The 16,692-nt window shown below is 37.0% G+C and overlaps 1 protein-coding gene across 2 annotated transcripts in view; it reads right to left on the bottom strand.

Annotated features, from left to right (window-relative positions):
- Positions 1 to 14,108, bottom strand: part of LOC103469417 (phospholipid-transporting ATPase ABCA1-like) — a 34,098-nt gene extending 19,990 nt beyond the window's left edge. For both annotated transcript variants that reach the window (XM_008417117.3, XM_008417194.3), the window contains exons 1-8: positions 13,921 to 14,108; positions 10,331 to 10,439; positions 8,789 to 8,882; positions 7,856 to 7,997; positions 7,561 to 7,679; positions 3,806 to 3,927; positions 1,561 to 1,752; positions 302 to 391 (exon numbers count right to left, since the gene is read on the bottom strand). In XM_008417117.3, the coding sequence (XP_008415339.1) occupies positions 302 to 391; positions 1,561 to 1,752; positions 3,806 to 3,927; positions 7,561 to 7,679; positions 7,856 to 7,997; positions 8,789 to 8,882; positions 10,331 to 10,396 (825 nt within the window). In that variant the 5' untranslated portion in view covers positions 10,397 to 10,439; positions 13,921 to 14,108. The remainder of the gene's footprint in view (positions 1 to 301; positions 392 to 1,560; positions 1,753 to 3,805; positions 3,928 to 7,560; positions 7,680 to 7,855; positions 7,998 to 8,788; positions 8,883 to 10,330; positions 10,440 to 13,920) is intronic.
- Positions 14,109 to 16,692: the final 2,584 nt, after the last annotated feature.

Below are 16,692 nucleotides of genomic sequence, written 5' to 3'. Positions count from 1 at the left end.
AATGATCATAAAAATTGTTTGGGGTGGGGCGCGGCAGTTGGTTGCATTAACGAACTTGCGTGTCTTTTGGCCTTTACATAGTTTCTACTCAGAAATATTGACCAAATCTACCCAAATACAGTGCATACAAATTGCTACACCATTACCTTTGGTTGAATTCTGACAGTTTATCTGTGTGGTTAGGAATTGATTTCAGTCACAAACATGACAACTGAACTTTGGATACAAATAATTTGGATGTCGTGATTGCATGTGGTACTGTGTGGGTGGTGCTCTCTGTACATGTCAGCGGTTCATTTACCTCAACGCCAAGCACGCCGAGGCTCTCCAGGAGGTTGTTGGTCGCAGCTGAGACATCTTGGACAGCTTTGGGGTCTGAACTCACATCCTTCTGCCAAAGACAATGGATAATTCTTAGTTCATCTTTCTTAAATAATGACTTCTTTCTTTTACTGCAAAGTTCTCTGGAGGAGGAGATTTTCCTTGCTTGTTCGATTAGACAAGATAAACTGTCATGAAATTGTAAGAAGTGAGGCAAAATGAAGATTGTGATAATGAAAATCATAAAGACAGGGAGGCAAGGGAAAAAAAATGTTTAAGGGGATTTGAGCTCTTCTTTTTTTTCCTGTGCAGTCTGGGTACGCCGGTGTTTGAATGTGTGATTGAGAGCTTTCATCTATCACTCTAGGCTGCAGGGTGCTGGAATGTCGGACATTTGATAAAGCACAGGTGTCAATGAAAAGAGAACAGCCTTCTAGGAAAAACCAACAATACTCCAGTGAACTCTCAACTTTCTCTCCCCAACTTGTTCGCTTTTGTCTTACTTCTAATCTATAATTTCTCTCCTCCTCCCTGTTACAGATTCTCACAATCAGGGAAGAGATGGGAGTGTTGCAAGAGTTCTTGCCCTTATACAACATTTTTTGCCCATGTTGAAAAGATTGTCCACGATTGCATCAAAAGGGTTTCGCAAAGTTTGGACTCAGTTTTGAGGACAAAGATTGTTTTCTGGGAATCATATCCTATATTAGTCAGTGCTTGTTCGCATGCCATCAACAAGGCATGCTTTTTTTCTCTATGCTGAAATAATAAGAAACGAGAAAGAACAAACCATAATGAGCATCACTATGTTTTATGTTGACTTTTGATGAAATTCTTGACTTTTTGTTGTTGCTTTTAAGTTCAGAACATAAAACTGTTTTGTTCACCTTTTCACATCCTTCCTCATAATGATTTGTATACAGGTCAAAAGTTTATGGGAAGGGGGAGACTGTTTGTGAACAGAGGAGAGTCGACACCAAACAGGAAAGGGAGGAAATTCTTGTAAAGAAAACATTCCTTATACAAGAAAAACATCTAGATGTCAGTTTTTTTTAAATTATATCCTTTATAATGATCACACTCTGAAGTACAAAAAAAAGAACATTTTACTGCACCACACAAAATGATTAACCTATTATCTATTATAATAAATACTCACAATTATCAACAGGGGAAAAATGGTTTTATAGGGATGTCAAAATTCAAACTGAAATTAACTAAAAAAATAATCAAACTCACCCAAATCGGTTTCAGAAAGTCCAAATTGGAGAGGAAATGGTTCTGAGCCTTGTTCAGCCAGTTACTGGATGATTTGCAGATGATCTCTTGAGTCAAGTGGGACACATTACGGTCTGCAATGTGGACAAACTCCTCCAGCGGTGTAGCGTTGCAAAGATCTCTGAGATGGAATCCAAAACCTTTCGTGAGCACCTGAAATACAGAAACAAACTAATTAAATTCAAAAGGTCAAAAATAGTCCAATGTATTCCTCTTAAAATACACAAATAATAGCCTAACAATACAAACTTTTGTTTTTTCACCTAGCAACAATAAAACTGCTGGATTCCACAAAATACAATGCATTTAGGAAATTTTAAGATACAGATTGAAGTTTTAAATTCCAGTCCAGTCTGCCAAAATAATCTTCAAATGATCTCTGTATGGTTTATTGTTAAGAAATTTCCCAGATATTCAAGACAATTTCTCAAACATGACTTGGACAATGTTCCAACTATTTATACAATGCAAATAAACACATTTTATTAAGAATTGTGATTAAAACATTTAAAAATATGAAACAAGTTATAAAAATATGAATGGAGGCACTCAAACTCTGATCAACTGACTAATACCTTATGTGATGTCACCAGGGACACATGGGCCTGGAAGCTTGTTTTAAAGAGAGCAGTTTTTAATTTTAATTAGTTAAAGTTTTACAACTAAATAGCAAAACAGAAAGAAAAACTGGCAGATTGTCATAAAACATGACAATCTGTCTAATGTGAGTCAGGTTGATTTTAAAGAAAATTCTTACTTGTAGCTTTAAACTAGGCCTACAGTCAGCTACTATTTCAATAACATTTCAGAGACACACATATTAAGCAGTTAATATAACATTTTGTCACATGTTTTAGAAAGCAATGTTGCATCAAAATGTTTGCTTCACTAGGCAGCTGGAGATCGTCTTTCGCTAATAGGAAAAAAAGTCCTTAGATTTTACAGACTGAAGAAAATCAGCAGAAAACAGCAAATAAGGACTGGTAATATAAATACTGGGACAAACAACGTACTCAGACTTCCAAGAAACCAATTTCATCATAATTTGTTTTGTTACTGTTTATCTCCCCGCCTGCTCTGGAGAAAAGAAAAGTGTTATGTTTCAGTAGGAGAAATCGCAGATAAAGTAACAAAAGGCACTTTTCTGGAACCTACAGGGAACAGAGACTCTTTTTTTTTTTTTTTGGCGACAGAGTCAAGATGTGTGTGTTTGTGAGCAAGAGAAGCTCCCTTAGCCTGCCTCCAAACGTCCTTGACTGCTCTGTGCTTTCCCATCTATTAGCCAACATAACACACGCGCGCACACACAATTGCACAAACACACATATAACACAGCTGTTAATCTGTTCACTGGAAAAAACATCAGGGCTTAAAGCCGGTTGGGAGGATTGGGAATCATACTAATTGACAGACAGAGAATTCAAAACATGTTTTCCTTCGAGAAACATAATGTCGGCCTGTGTGTGTATTCACCTTTTCGCTGTAGAATAAAATATTATTATATTACATTATATGTCAACAGAAACAGCTACAGCAATGTAAACAGTCTCATAATTGTCATTCCTACGGCGGAGCGATGTTCCTGGTGAGCTACGTGATCTATGAGACGTTCCCGTCTGTGATCAATGAGCGCCTGGTAGAAGGGGGCAGCAGGGGCGGAGGGGGTGGTAGAATCAGATGGTGTAACGTGTTTTTGATGTAAAGCCTCTGTCTCTGCACGTGAGGGGAACTGGAAGGGGGGAGGGATGAAAGACGAAGCAATCATGTGACTGCAGCCGCAGAGCAGAGGCGAAGGAAGGGCTGGAGAATCGGTCAGAGAACGCGGTTCGAGTTATTCAGATATAGCTCATATGGAAGAGGATAGGTTTAGAGAATTTCCTTTTAAGACGCAACAAGAAGAAATGGACGCTGAAGAAAAATGTTTATCTTTTCAGCTAAGGGAACAACAGAAAATTTGATGTAGGGGGAAAAAAAATCATGATAAACATACAGGGAAAACAACAAATGGGAGAGGGACTACTGCTCAGTAGCTTGTACATCCATCCATCCATCCAACCCCCGACCCAATGTACTTCCACCCCCCTGGGTATTAAGGGCTTAGCTGTGCTCTGGTTGAATCCTTTAGTCCAACAGATACTGCAAAGCCAAGGTCATTAGATTTATGCACAACCGCTGTGATTTATCTGCAACAACCCTAATATTTTACCTTCTCCAAATTGACGTCAGCCTCCAAAATTTGCTTCAACGTATGATGAGAGAGCGATGCGTTGTGGTGCAGAAAGTGAGAAAGCGTTTCGTCATCTCTCAAGAAGTCTTTCAGCTTGAATCCTGGGGAGGAGGGGAAACAAAATTGCATAGGTGATAGAGTTAAACTTTCAGATTTAAAAATCGTCTTGGAAACGATAGAAGAGAGAACAAGAGGAAGTTTTTAGGTTGCAAAGAAATGTGCTCAGTGAAATATTATTGGTATTTCATAAAAGGGAGTTGCCAGATTCAACAATGCAGACTGTTTGTCCAAATGTTTCAGGGGGATTCAAAGTTGCAAAATGAAATGGGGAGTAACACATCAAAAATGAGCCAACAAATGAAATGAATCCCTGACTTTATCTTATGATTACGAACCACTTCAAGCATTTGAATACTGATGAGCCCCCCAATACACACACAATTCATCTTCCCCGCAGTCTGAAAGCTCTTTGTGCTTTCCTGCATTCCCAAGAAGCTGAACCCTTCCTGAAACCGGCCCGAGTCAGCTGAACAGTACCAGAGATGCACACAAGCACACAAAATTACAGACTGTTCCCGCTTCCTCTGAGCACTGAATTTAATAGTCTACAGAGGTTACTGCGGGGCGTCCAACTTTGGTCCAAATACTTTATCCCTTCTGTCTCAAACTGGCTTCCTCACTAACTTTTCTTACATTCAGCGTTTCTTGAGGAAGCCATGTTATTTTTATTTTCCCCTCTAGTGATTTTTTTTTTCTTTTTGTGGACTTATGAAGACAGTTTGGAGAATTATAAACAAAAAAGAGGAACATATTTTTTAACAATTTTTCATAAACAACAGTTTCGCAAAAGGAGAAGATGTTGCTACTCTTATACTTCCTTTTCCGATGTTCTGTAGTACTGTATGAAATAAAATTTTATACTTTAGCTTTAAAGCATGTTTTTTTTCTTTAAATCATATGTGCCTCAAAACTCCACTGCTTATGGTTCTTCATGTTGTTCCTTTGTGCATACAGATCAATTGACATCTAAACCAACAGCCACAGGAAACACTTGGCTTTGACTGAAACACCCAAGAGAGGAAGTGAAAGAGAACAGAGTGTTTTTCAAGAGACATGTGACTGAAAAAAAATTGTCCTGAAGTGTGTGAGTCCTTTGAAATTTCTGATTTAAGATTAAGCGTCGTCAATATTTTGGCATCAGATTTCTTCGCCAAATATAGCTGTTTATGTACCCCTGTGTGCCTCTGCCAGCTCTGTGTGAGTATTAATGACTTAAACCCTCAGCGGTTAACGGTCAGGGAGCTTTAATGGAGCCTAATCGGCGTCCCACTGGGAAGCTGCAACTCCCAGTGAACTACACGATTACTCAGGAGATCACGTCAGCATAATTCTGATGAAATTTAAAAAAAAAAATTTCCACACAGTGCACTCCAGTGACTCTGTCAATATGTGTAAAATTAATAATAAAGAAAAACACAGAAGTTCACTGCTGAAGCATAATTTAACACTGAAGACAGTGCTGTTAGCTGTGGACAATTTGTACCATCCTTCACACAATGCTCAGTGACTAAACAAGCTCTTTCTTTAATTCTTGCATGGATTTGGTCATTTTAAAATGTTCAGCTTTTGCTCCAAGCCAAGGTAAGTAGCTTCTTTCTTGCAGCTAACAACATTAACACATATCAGTCTTAATTAAATTGCATGTTCTCTTGTACTTCCCATTTTGAATATTAGAATGTTATAGTTACACGCTGGTAAAAATGTTTAAAAAAAAAAATAAAAATAAAATAAAAAATATATATATATAAACATTTCAGGTACTTGTATTTCATAGGAATTATTAGAAGAGTCATCGGGAAATTTTTTTTACAGACTAATGTTTTCAGTTTAACAGCTTTATTTTACATATAAATTGTGAGGTTATGCTTCTGTAATGAAAGATTCATTTATCATCTTTATGGGCTGCTAGTAAGAGTGGAATGTGCTGTATATGTCGACAAGTGATGTGTTTTTATTTTGTTTCTTTTTTTACATCTTCAAAGTGGTTGGCTGATGTTATCAGCAACAGAAGTGAGTGAGATTATGCAGAAAACACTTTGATCTAGGCTGCTATTTCCGAGAAAACTTCCCATTTCAGCTGCTTAGCGATGCATCGTGCTAGAGACGTCTCTGCATAAGTGCATTCTCCCTTGCGGATTTGAGACAAATGGAGAAAGAAATATGGTTTAACTTTAGAAATCATTTGTGATAAAGTGCACAGAAGCTTTCTGAGCCAATAAAAATATTTCAGATGCATCCTGCTCAATTTGTTTCACATCTTACAACCAAACACATTTCAAACGTGGGAGATAATCAATAACTGGGATCTGGCGATGATTGAAGCAGGAAACTAACAAATGCAGAAAAGATTTTTTGAGCACTATATGACTGAAAAATCCTATTTTGGCCTTTTGCTTTGAAGAGACATCTCGCTTGATTAAAACTTAGAATAGCTTCCAAGAAGTGATTATACAATTAGCTTTACCTCCAGGCTAACTAAGACGCAGCCAAAACAATAACAAAAAAAAATTTTGTTGCATAATTTCTAAAGGAAGATCCAATTTGCTCAGTATAAAATTAAATTGATGTCTTATGAGGCATAATGTTGATGTCCTCTCATTTAGATAGAGGAAGTATACTGATGGGCATAAGAATGTGGTATAAATGTAGTTTTAAGCAACAATTAGCTATTCCATCCTTGTTGTTTAATAGTCTTACACTTTAAATTCTCTTATCTTTTTTTATTATATCATGTTATTTCTACAAGACCATTTTACATATTGTTCTTGTCATGAATTGGAGTTGCAGATGGTGAGGATAGGACGTTGTGGACCCAGGTATTTGTGAGAAGTGATAATTTTAATACCAAACACGAAGGAGAACAGAAATCCAGGCAGCACAGGTGAGCGATGAGGCAAGGAAACACAGAGACACTGGTATCACTGGGAATACAGAACCTTAGACACACGACAGGGAGCAGGTGACACAAGTGGGGTTAAATACACAGAGGATAATCAGGGGAAACGAGGGACAGCTGGAAATCGACAACACAAAAACCCAAATCCTCGCAGTTCTGTTTTTCTTCCTTTCATTGTTGTTGATTTAATTAATAAAAAAAACTAAAACCATTTAAATCAGAGACAAAAAAGGTTTAATGTATTTAATTTTACTTTCATCATAAATCCTAACTGTTCCAGTAAAAACCTGAATGGCTTAGAAGAAAGTGTTTATGTTATCTGCAGCAAACTGTAACTAAACTGGGACAGGAAGCAGGGACAGTGTAGTGAAAACAAACTAGCCAATCTATGCGTTGATTACATTTTGTCTGCCAGGGTGGAGTCTAAAGTTTCATACATTTCCTGTTCTGTACCACTGACAGCACGTACGAGCAGACCGTCCCTCCCTACCAGCCCACCAATGTTGATGGAGTGTGGCGGTGATTACTTGCAACACTGGATACTAAACTGCAAACTTAGTCTATCTTTTATATGACACCATTCATTGCAATTAATTTGTACCTACAGTAAATGCTAGATTGGACTCATAACCTTGGGCTCCAATAAGTTTGAGTTAGAACACAGGTGCTGCAGCTGATGAATGGTGAGAAAACAATAAAAAGTCCTGAGTGAGACTGAAAGTAGGGCACTTCTCAACTGGAAGACACAACAAGCGGATAATTAAAGGCGTGTCCTTACGGGCAGGGTTTTTCTGAAGCTTTCTGAGGGCTCCCAGCATTCCCCTGTAGCCTTCGTAGCTCTTATCGTTCTGGGTGTACAGAAGGATCTTCTTGGCATCGTTAAACAGACGGGAAATTCTGGTGACGACAGCAAGAGGAAAAACACAATTACACAATGCTCTTAGAAGCTTCAAAAAGACACAAAGAGGTCTTCTAAATTGTAAAAACAAACACATTCTGCATTTCTGAACAAATGTTAATAGTGCTAATACTAAACAGCATAAAGAAAAACATTTCTTAGCCACTTTACTTACATGGAGTCATTAAAATTTCCAACTATGCCTGGAGTCTCTCCAGGGGTTGGATTACGAAAGCAGGGATTGTTGGCATTACAGATAATGCCTTGTACCCAGGGCAGGGTACCTGCTGAGGGCATGGCCTTGTTAGGAAAGTGGCCTGGGGTAAAAAAGCAAACATTTTTCATGATAAGTTAAATACCAGAATAGGTAAAACGTAAGACAACTGTAAATAATAATGAGATACATGGTATTCCTCGAAAAAAACCTCAATGTTTAGTTTCTTTGTTTTCTCAGTAGCAGTTGTTTCAAATGTACAAATAAAAAGCTATTCATAAAATAATAGAAAGGGAGTCGAAGAGGTTCAACACTTCTTCACTTTGTCGGCTCGGTTTAATTTTGCAGGTTGGAGTCTTTTTGAGATGCTATGTGTTACACATTTTAATAACTTTTAGATGCTTTCTGTCGCTGAACTGTTACGTGGCAGAAGGTTGAGAAAGCGGCTGCACTTTTCCTGCAGCTGATGGTTTAGTCACAGATTCACATAGTGCAAACAAATGTTGACAAAGTAGATAAGCTCCTTGTGTGTCAATAATAAGGACCTCAGATGACTACCATGTTGATCTTTCTGAGAATCAAATGTTTTGCCTAAAAATAGCATAATGGAACAATTCAGTGATACAGCATCCTCTATCTTTTTAAAATAACATTCTTCAACATGTGTTTTGTTAGTACAATACTGGTAGTGAATAAAGTTTAATCTAATTCACTGAAGGTTACCTGCGGTGTACTACAAGGTTCTATATTAGCTCCTCAAATTTTCAACGAGTCAATTTAACTTAAATTCAACTTTTGCGTGGGTAGCAAAACATTGCATTTCCCTGAAAAGGTTTACAGCTTCTGAATAAAGTTTTCAAGTGATGTTTTCATATAAACATTCTTTTTACTTACATTCATGTTGTTCATAGGGAGGATAATACATCCGGACTGATATCAGGATGAAGAAGATGAACAAGGGCCAAATGATTTCAATCAGCAGCTGGATCTAAGGGACAAAGGATGACGGGAAGGCGTTAATCATTTCTAGACACAAATCATGACTGATGAGTTAATCAGCTCCTGACTGATTCTTTTCATTTGTTCTTCAGTTGTTGCAGATTTCTTTGTCTCATTTTCAGTATTTGATTCAAGAAAAGCTACATTTTGAGTACATTTGACTGGTTTACTTTACAAACATTGAATCTCACCATGAATCTGCATAAAGTACATTGCTTGATAAGCTGCTAGAGAGCGAGACAGAGACGGGGAGATCTGTATGGGATTTTCCGTCCGCACCATATGGCCTTTGAGCTTCAGCTGCCCACTTGACGCAGTGGGTCAGACATGCAGTGTGACGGATGAAGAACAGAGCTGCTGTCTCAACAATATGCACTGTATTCCTTTTGTCAGAGGAGACTGTTGAGGAAGTCACGCGGCCACAGCTGCCACTTCGAGGAGCTGAGAAGTGACCTAATTGTATGCAGACTAACTCTGTATAAAGGAGCACTTATGTTAACTTGTCAGACTGAATCTGATTTGCATAACTTTGAGTGTGTGGGCATCAACCGGCACATGATAGTAGCCAGACAAATAGATCTAACCGATGACTGTGTCATCCTCGCATCTATCTCTGACTTAGTCAGTCTCCACACTGTAAGACTTCTCAATTAAAACGTCTCAGAGGACAATAACATCACTCCTCTCTACCCACTTATGGGAACAATACGTGTGAGTAAGCACACGAGAAAAAACGTTGGATTTAAAGTCAACCAGCTGGAAATGTGAATGAGTTCAAGCAGAGTTGGGGAAATTATTCAACATTTTGTATAATTATTTAAATAAAAATAATATTAGTAGAAATGCATCGACTTTTCTTTCCCCGTGCATTTTTGGAAATTTCTTAAATTCTGATTTGCCCAATCCAGGTTTTACATCTTAAAGATTTGTTTAAAATGTAAAAAAGAAACATCAAGCATGTCCCTAACTTCTTATTTTGCATTTCCTATTTTTTTCATCTTAATTGTGTTACTATAATTTTTTATTATAAACTGTATTATGTTTTTGTTTGCTCCAAGTGTATAAAACAATGCAATATAGGTTTTAAGGTAGTGCAGGTTAATATAAGTGTAAGAAACTTTAAAAAATGCATCAGTTTCAAAACTGTCAACTGAGAGTTTTTAGTTTAATGTGTTCAAATTAATATTTTTTTATTTCATATTGACTCGGCTGTCCACAGATAAATCAGAGCAAAATTTGGCTCCACATTTATTGCCCCCTGTTGCATCTCTAAATATTAGCTCAGTTACATAAGTAGACATACTCAGAAATGTGTGCTCAAAAATTTATAATTTCACAGAAAGAGTAGGATTTAGAAAAATTACAGATGTAATAATCAGTCATAACTTACAGCTGTGTTTATGATTCTTTCAAATCAGTGATTAACAGAGTACTTACGGTTTGTCGTCGTCTGTAGGTGAAGTTCTTCCATAGCAGTAGACCCAGCTGAGTGGAGACCGCCATGTTGCCGTCTTCCTAACCTCAATGAGCCAACTCCAGCTCCTCACTGAGAAAACACAAAAAAAAAACACAAACACACAAAAAAAACACAGGGTCAAACACAACAAGCATAAAACACAGAGATGACTCAAAAACAGATATCAAAACCATTAATTTACACTTTTCTTGTCGTGGAGAAATAGTTATGTAGCTATAACAGACGCGTGTTAAGCCTCTTTAATTTAGCTGTGTTCTTGTGAAAGAAAACAGTGGTCAATTAAAGAGGATGCTCTCACGCAGAAAAATGGATTTGAAAACAGAACAGAAAGTGATTACATCTATAGAAGACGACCAAAGACACGCAACGATAAGAGGGGGAAAAAAACAGCAAGAGGAAGGTTCAAATTGGATGACAAGCATTTCTTGGAAGAGCAAATAATCTTAAAATTAAACCATTAGAGGCAAACTACAGTGAAACGCCGGAACATTCACCTGTTGGAACAAAACTCCTCTGACCTGAAACACAGAGCTGCCAAAATACCAGCGAGGCTCGGCAAAATTCAGCCAACCGACTGGAAGACAGCTGCCAACTCTTGCAAATTCAGCTCCACTTAATGTAAACACTTCTGTCCAAAGTTCAAGCACTTCATCTGTGAGGATGAGTGGGTGGGGAGAGGATAGGGGAGCCGGTGTGGGGGGAGGATTGAGCCCATGAAAAGTTGTCAGTAGACTGGCTCCAGCCAGATAACACCTCAGAATCAAACATGATGTTCCTATTGATGTGAATTCAAAATTTAGGAATGGCTTCAACTCATTATTTTCTCTTTGTTTATTCTTTACAGAATTAATAATTAAACAGTTTTATTTTTTAAAGTGAAATGTGATCTTATTTCTTTGAAAACAATTTGTATTTTGATGTTATTCATCAATCTAGAAACGTAAACTCTTCTAGTAAGAAGTCTTTGTACTGACATTGCACATTGGACTGACATTATGTTGACCTTTCACCTAGACCAAAGGAATGGTGCATCTCACTGATCCAATCTTTATAAAATTATAAAGCAAACCCGAATGCTCTCTCCGTAAAAACTCAGACTGTATTTCATTCAGTATGTTCCAAATTTTTTGGAGTTAGGTGATGAAACTTCACGTTTCATTGGCGGAAGAATCGAGGCCGTCCTGTTTTTCACGCATAATGTCCTTTATACAGATTAAAGCTGATTGGCTGCAGTGGACAGTGGGACCATAGCACGGTGAAGTCAAGGACGGTGATGTTCAAACATAACGTGTCATACTGATTAGTTGATCTGCCGTAAAATCTAACATTCTATTACTTTAAAACAATTTTAAAAAAATAGTCTTAAAGCAAATAACTTTGACCAAATAACTTTTGGTCAAAGCTGTTTGACCAAATCAAATAACTTTGGTCTTTTTTTTTTTTTTTTTTTAACCACTATCAGGGTCGGATGAATACTCACTGAGGGAAAGAAAATATGCAAGGATTGCTTTTAGCACTCAATCATTCTCAATTTATTACTTTGGATACAAATATATTTAAGGGAAACAGATGTGAAAATTCCCCCAACCAACAAAAAAGACTAATAGATCCACAATGCAACAATGTCCATCTATATTTGTCCTAAAATCAGTTCCTAATTTGCACAAAATGTGCAAAGTAGTAACTTTGCACATATAACAAAATCCACTGAAATACTTACCATTTCATAATAAAAACTAACAGGAACTTTGGGATCCATGAACAAACACAGCGATCCAGCCACATTATCTGTTGCTCGGGTACATCTGTTTCACCCCCCAGTGAGTCACTTGATTTGGTGGCAACAACTACTAAGTAAGCAAGTCAAAATTATATTAATCACAGCAAAACTGCTCCATAGATCTCTGTAAATTAGTAATCTGGCCACATTTTAGGCTGCTGCGTCATGTGACAAGAATAACAAAGCAAGCCATATCAGGCACCGTGTCTTTTTTATTTAACAATCCCTCGCCGTGTCTTGATAAAATGCGGAATTTGGTTGTTTTTCTCAATGTGTGAGCCGATCCGTTTTAAACTAAAACCATTTGAACAAAGATGAATGTATTGCCATCATTCTACTAATATCCACTGTAGCTTAAGACTGATTTTTATTTGATGCAACGGCGAATTGTTTTCGACTCCATTACGCATTTCAACGAGACAAATACTAGGTCGAAATCTACACGTCGTATGCAGAGAAAATATGGGGGTTCTCTAGCTCAGTGACTGGTGCAGAGCGAGGGCGCCTCTAGTGGCATAAAACATGTCAAAAATCCCATTTATACTTGTTTACCATCTTTCCTCGCTCACGTGTTACATCACATTAAGACAAAATGTTTTTTTCCCTTTTCTTCAACGCCATTGTCCTTTTAGCTCTCATAAAGAGCCTCAAAATGAAAACTGATCAATATTGTTATTTCTTTTTCTTGTATATAAAACAGAGGGGGTATAGTCATCGATGTTGTACGCAAAACGACTTTTTTTGTCTCCAACCTAGCACATCTGAAAACACAATATTTCAACGACGTGGCAGCATCGCATTATGCATGCATGTCAAACGAAATATCGGAGGGTGGAAAAGATTAAACAAGTATCTTAAAAAACACAAAGAGACATTCTCTGTATGACTTTTTTTGTCGAGTGGAAATTACTTAAATGTAAGATAAATTAAAGCAGACATGAGGCAAACGTCTTTTGACGAAATGTTTTCGGTAGGTGTATTTAATAGGATATGAGATTATAAAAAATAATTGTCTTCCAGACTGACTTTTGTGCTTCATTTCATTGTTCTGTTGAACTGGGGTTACTGTCGGTCATCCAGTGTAGCGGCGCTGACCAACAGCTTCGTCAAGTCAAACAAACTAAAGCGACAAAAAAGGCGAATGAACCTACAAAATAAAGCTATACCTGACATAAACTATGTCCTATGACTGATTTAATCCTGTCTGTCTCTTATTAGACCGTATTGTTCTAAATATGTGAATATACAATGCAGCAACAACCATTGTTTTTCAAGTTATGGTCATTTGTGAAGTTGTTATTTAGCATTAAATTAAGACTTTGCAACAACAGCTCATTTATTTTTGTAATCCCTCACCGGATGCTATTTGCTTATACTTTCTAACAGACTCCCGTCTAGAGTCGAGTCCGACTCAGACGCTGTCGAAATAGAAAATTAGAGGCTACAAGAAAAAGAAAAACGTGACATTTATCATTAAAGTAGCAAAACGTCTTATTTTTAAGTAAACTGCACCCTTGGTTTAAGCTACAGACGTAAAAATGAAGAAAAGTTGCGGATAATTGCATTAGTTCAATTAAAGTACAACATTTTCCTTACAACATAAAAAACAGTTTTTTTCTTCTTCTCAGTTCCAGATTTACACAATTAGCCTAACAACATGCTAACAACAAGACAAAAAGCGATGAAATATGTGGTACGGCATTTTCGTCTTAACAAAGAAATTCCAAATCTTTGCGTAAAACTCACAGAAGTGCACGTGAAGTCACCAACCTCAATCTTAATGTGTTTACTCGCTCTTCTGCCTCTCATCAGTTGAAAGTCCTTTTCTAAAACAGAACTGAAAAACGAGGTTAACAACTGCGTCCCTCTGACGCCGCTGTCCTCCTTGTTCTTTGTCAGTGTCTAGGAAAACAGTTTTTTCTCCCCAGGCAGGCTTTTATAGCGCAGCTCGATGCGGAGCGCAGCAAAGGTAACTAACGGTCACAGTTTGTTGCTGCTCCCTTATAAGGCAAGCACGTGCGGCAGCAAAACATTTCTTAAAGGGCCAGCCTCATTTTTACCGCGCTGGTTTTCAATTAAAGGAGAGCACATATTCAATTACTCCTTGTAATTACGTTATGTAAATAATGCAAATGAATATTTAATTACGTTTTTATATATTTGTTTGTTGGATGAAGAATATCAATGCTTGGTTTATAACTGGTTAACAGTATATGATCTGATTATGTAGCGTAATGGTTTGCTCCGTTATTATTCTATTGAAACTTTGAACCCATAATTCACTTTTGTCAATATTGGCACAGGTTTCATAATATTAGCAACTGAATGTCTAAAGTTGACACTCTTTTCCTCTTTTTTGTTCCCAAAATTAATAATATAGCAGAGCATCTAGTTGTTTTTCTGTATATGGGTGAAATCTATTGCACAATGAATTGCAAACAGGATATGGTCCTGACAATTTTTTTTTGTTAACTTCTTGTTTTTCATCAATCACACTTCCAGTACTCTTAGAATGGCACATTCAGATATAATCCATCACGTGTAAAAAGATATACATCCTTTGAAACATGTTATTTTCTGCAAAACAGGAGAAATTGGAAGAGATGACTTAAGAAAAATGAGAACACTATCCTTTATATTTAACCCTTAAAATGTTTTGAAATGTACATTACATTTGACAGTTTCTGTGAAGACTGACGACCTGTCCTGAATCTGCCCCACCTCTCACCCAATGCCCAATGACCCCTTTGTGACTCTGTAAAGCTAAGCCGGCTTAAATGATGGATGGATTTTTTTTTTTTATAGAGAAATTCTTAAAAAATATCTCCAGTATTTTATTCCATCATAAAGTAATAGCACATGACTCCTTTATGTGCTGTGTTTGTATTTCTTTATTACGGGGTGGATATTTTATTTTTTTTATTTTTTTTACCTGTTTATTCCTGGTTTGAATGTTGTAATCAGAAAAACAATCATGCTTTAGCTAAAATGTGATTATCTATTAAATGAATGAACACATTAAGATTAAAGTTACTCTTAGGTGTCCTAATTTGTTTGCATGATTATTGTCCAGAATCCTCTGTGCAACAGGTTCCAGTCATGGGAAGTAACACCTTGATGGACAGAGGTCTGAACTCAAAGTTGTTAAACTGCATTTTCTACTTTTTGGTGGATTTATGTGTGGATTTTTTAACAAGCTACCGTTCACATCTTGTACTGCAAACAATTACAAAATGTAGTCATTTCTGTCCTGATATTTACAGGACAGAAATATGCAGAAACTCTCTTTAATATGCTATTAAAGAGTGTTTAATAGCATATTCTACTGTCATTTACAGCCCATGTCATCATTCAGCAAAAAAATGTAATCAGTGCAACAGCTGCAATCACTTTGTCAAATCATCAGAGCCTGACTGATGAAGACCTTTAATTCTGTTTCATCTACTGCATTTTTAAACTGAAAACAATTTAATCCAGTAACTCATCCAACTTGTTTTGAACTCTGTCGTCTCTAAAATGCACTCTGTCCTCCACTGTTCTGTTGCCAAATCACTGAGTCTGTCCCAAATCGTGCAGAGACAACTGTCCGACAAATACTCTGTACAGAAGCGGCTGTCAACACTTAATGTCCTCAGATATCAGTGTTTGGATCCTTAACAGCATGTGCTTTGGTCAGAATGGCTCATAGGTACTTAGACCAAATTAGGATGAGTTAAGGTTGCATAGAGGAGGATGATGTCAGCAAAAAAACTGCAAGGAACATACAGTACCTCGCAAAAAATAGTCACACCCCCAGAACTATTTCACTTTTTGTCACATTACAACCACAAACTTCAATGTATCTTATTGGATTTTACTGGGAGTGCACAAAGTAGAGCTCAATGCAAAACTTCAAAAAGATTTAGTAAAGTTTGGTGTTCATTTGTACTCGTTGTAACTACTGTATAATTATCCTAAACACAAATTTGTATGAGCTGCCTTCAGAGGTGGCCTTGTCAGAAAACAGATGGGTCAGAAGAGTTAAATACATGGAAAACTTGGAAGAAAAACTTGAAACTCAGGTAAATGTTCACATTCTAGCAGGAAATAACCTTAAACATACAGCCAGAAATCTAAAAGGAATGGTTTAGATCAGAGCTTATTAATATGTAAGAATTCACCTAAGTCAGAATCCAGAGCTAAAAGCAACCAAAGAGCTGTGGCAATATTTCTTTTCACAGATGCACTCCATCTTGAGATTGAGATAAATATGTATGAAAAGAAAACAAAAGAGCACATTTTCAGACTTTGACTGTGCATAGTAGATAACTACCTGCAACTAACTGAAGCAAAAATGCTGACATGAAAGTATGCCACACTTCTTAGTTGTAAAATCAAAAATTGATGACCAGAACTGCAAGTAACCAGTGGAGGTGATCTTCACTACCATTTTAAAGCAAAAGTTATTATTGTGCTCTAAATTTGCAAGAAAATGCTTTAAATATTTAGCCTTGAATTCAGATTTTTACCCACTCACAATTAATACATTGAAAATATCCAAAC

The sequence above is a fragment of the Poecilia reticulata genome, chromosome 1 (assembly GCF_904066995.2).
Source record: "Poecilia reticulata chromosome 1, P_reticulata-male-v2, whole genome shotgun sequence".
Lineage (NCBI taxonomy): Eukaryota > Metazoa > Chordata > Actinopteri > Cyprinodontiformes > Poeciliidae > Poecilia > Poecilia reticulata.
The sequence above is the reverse complement of the archived record's forward strand: the minus strand, read 5'-3'. Positions and strand labels throughout refer to the sequence as shown.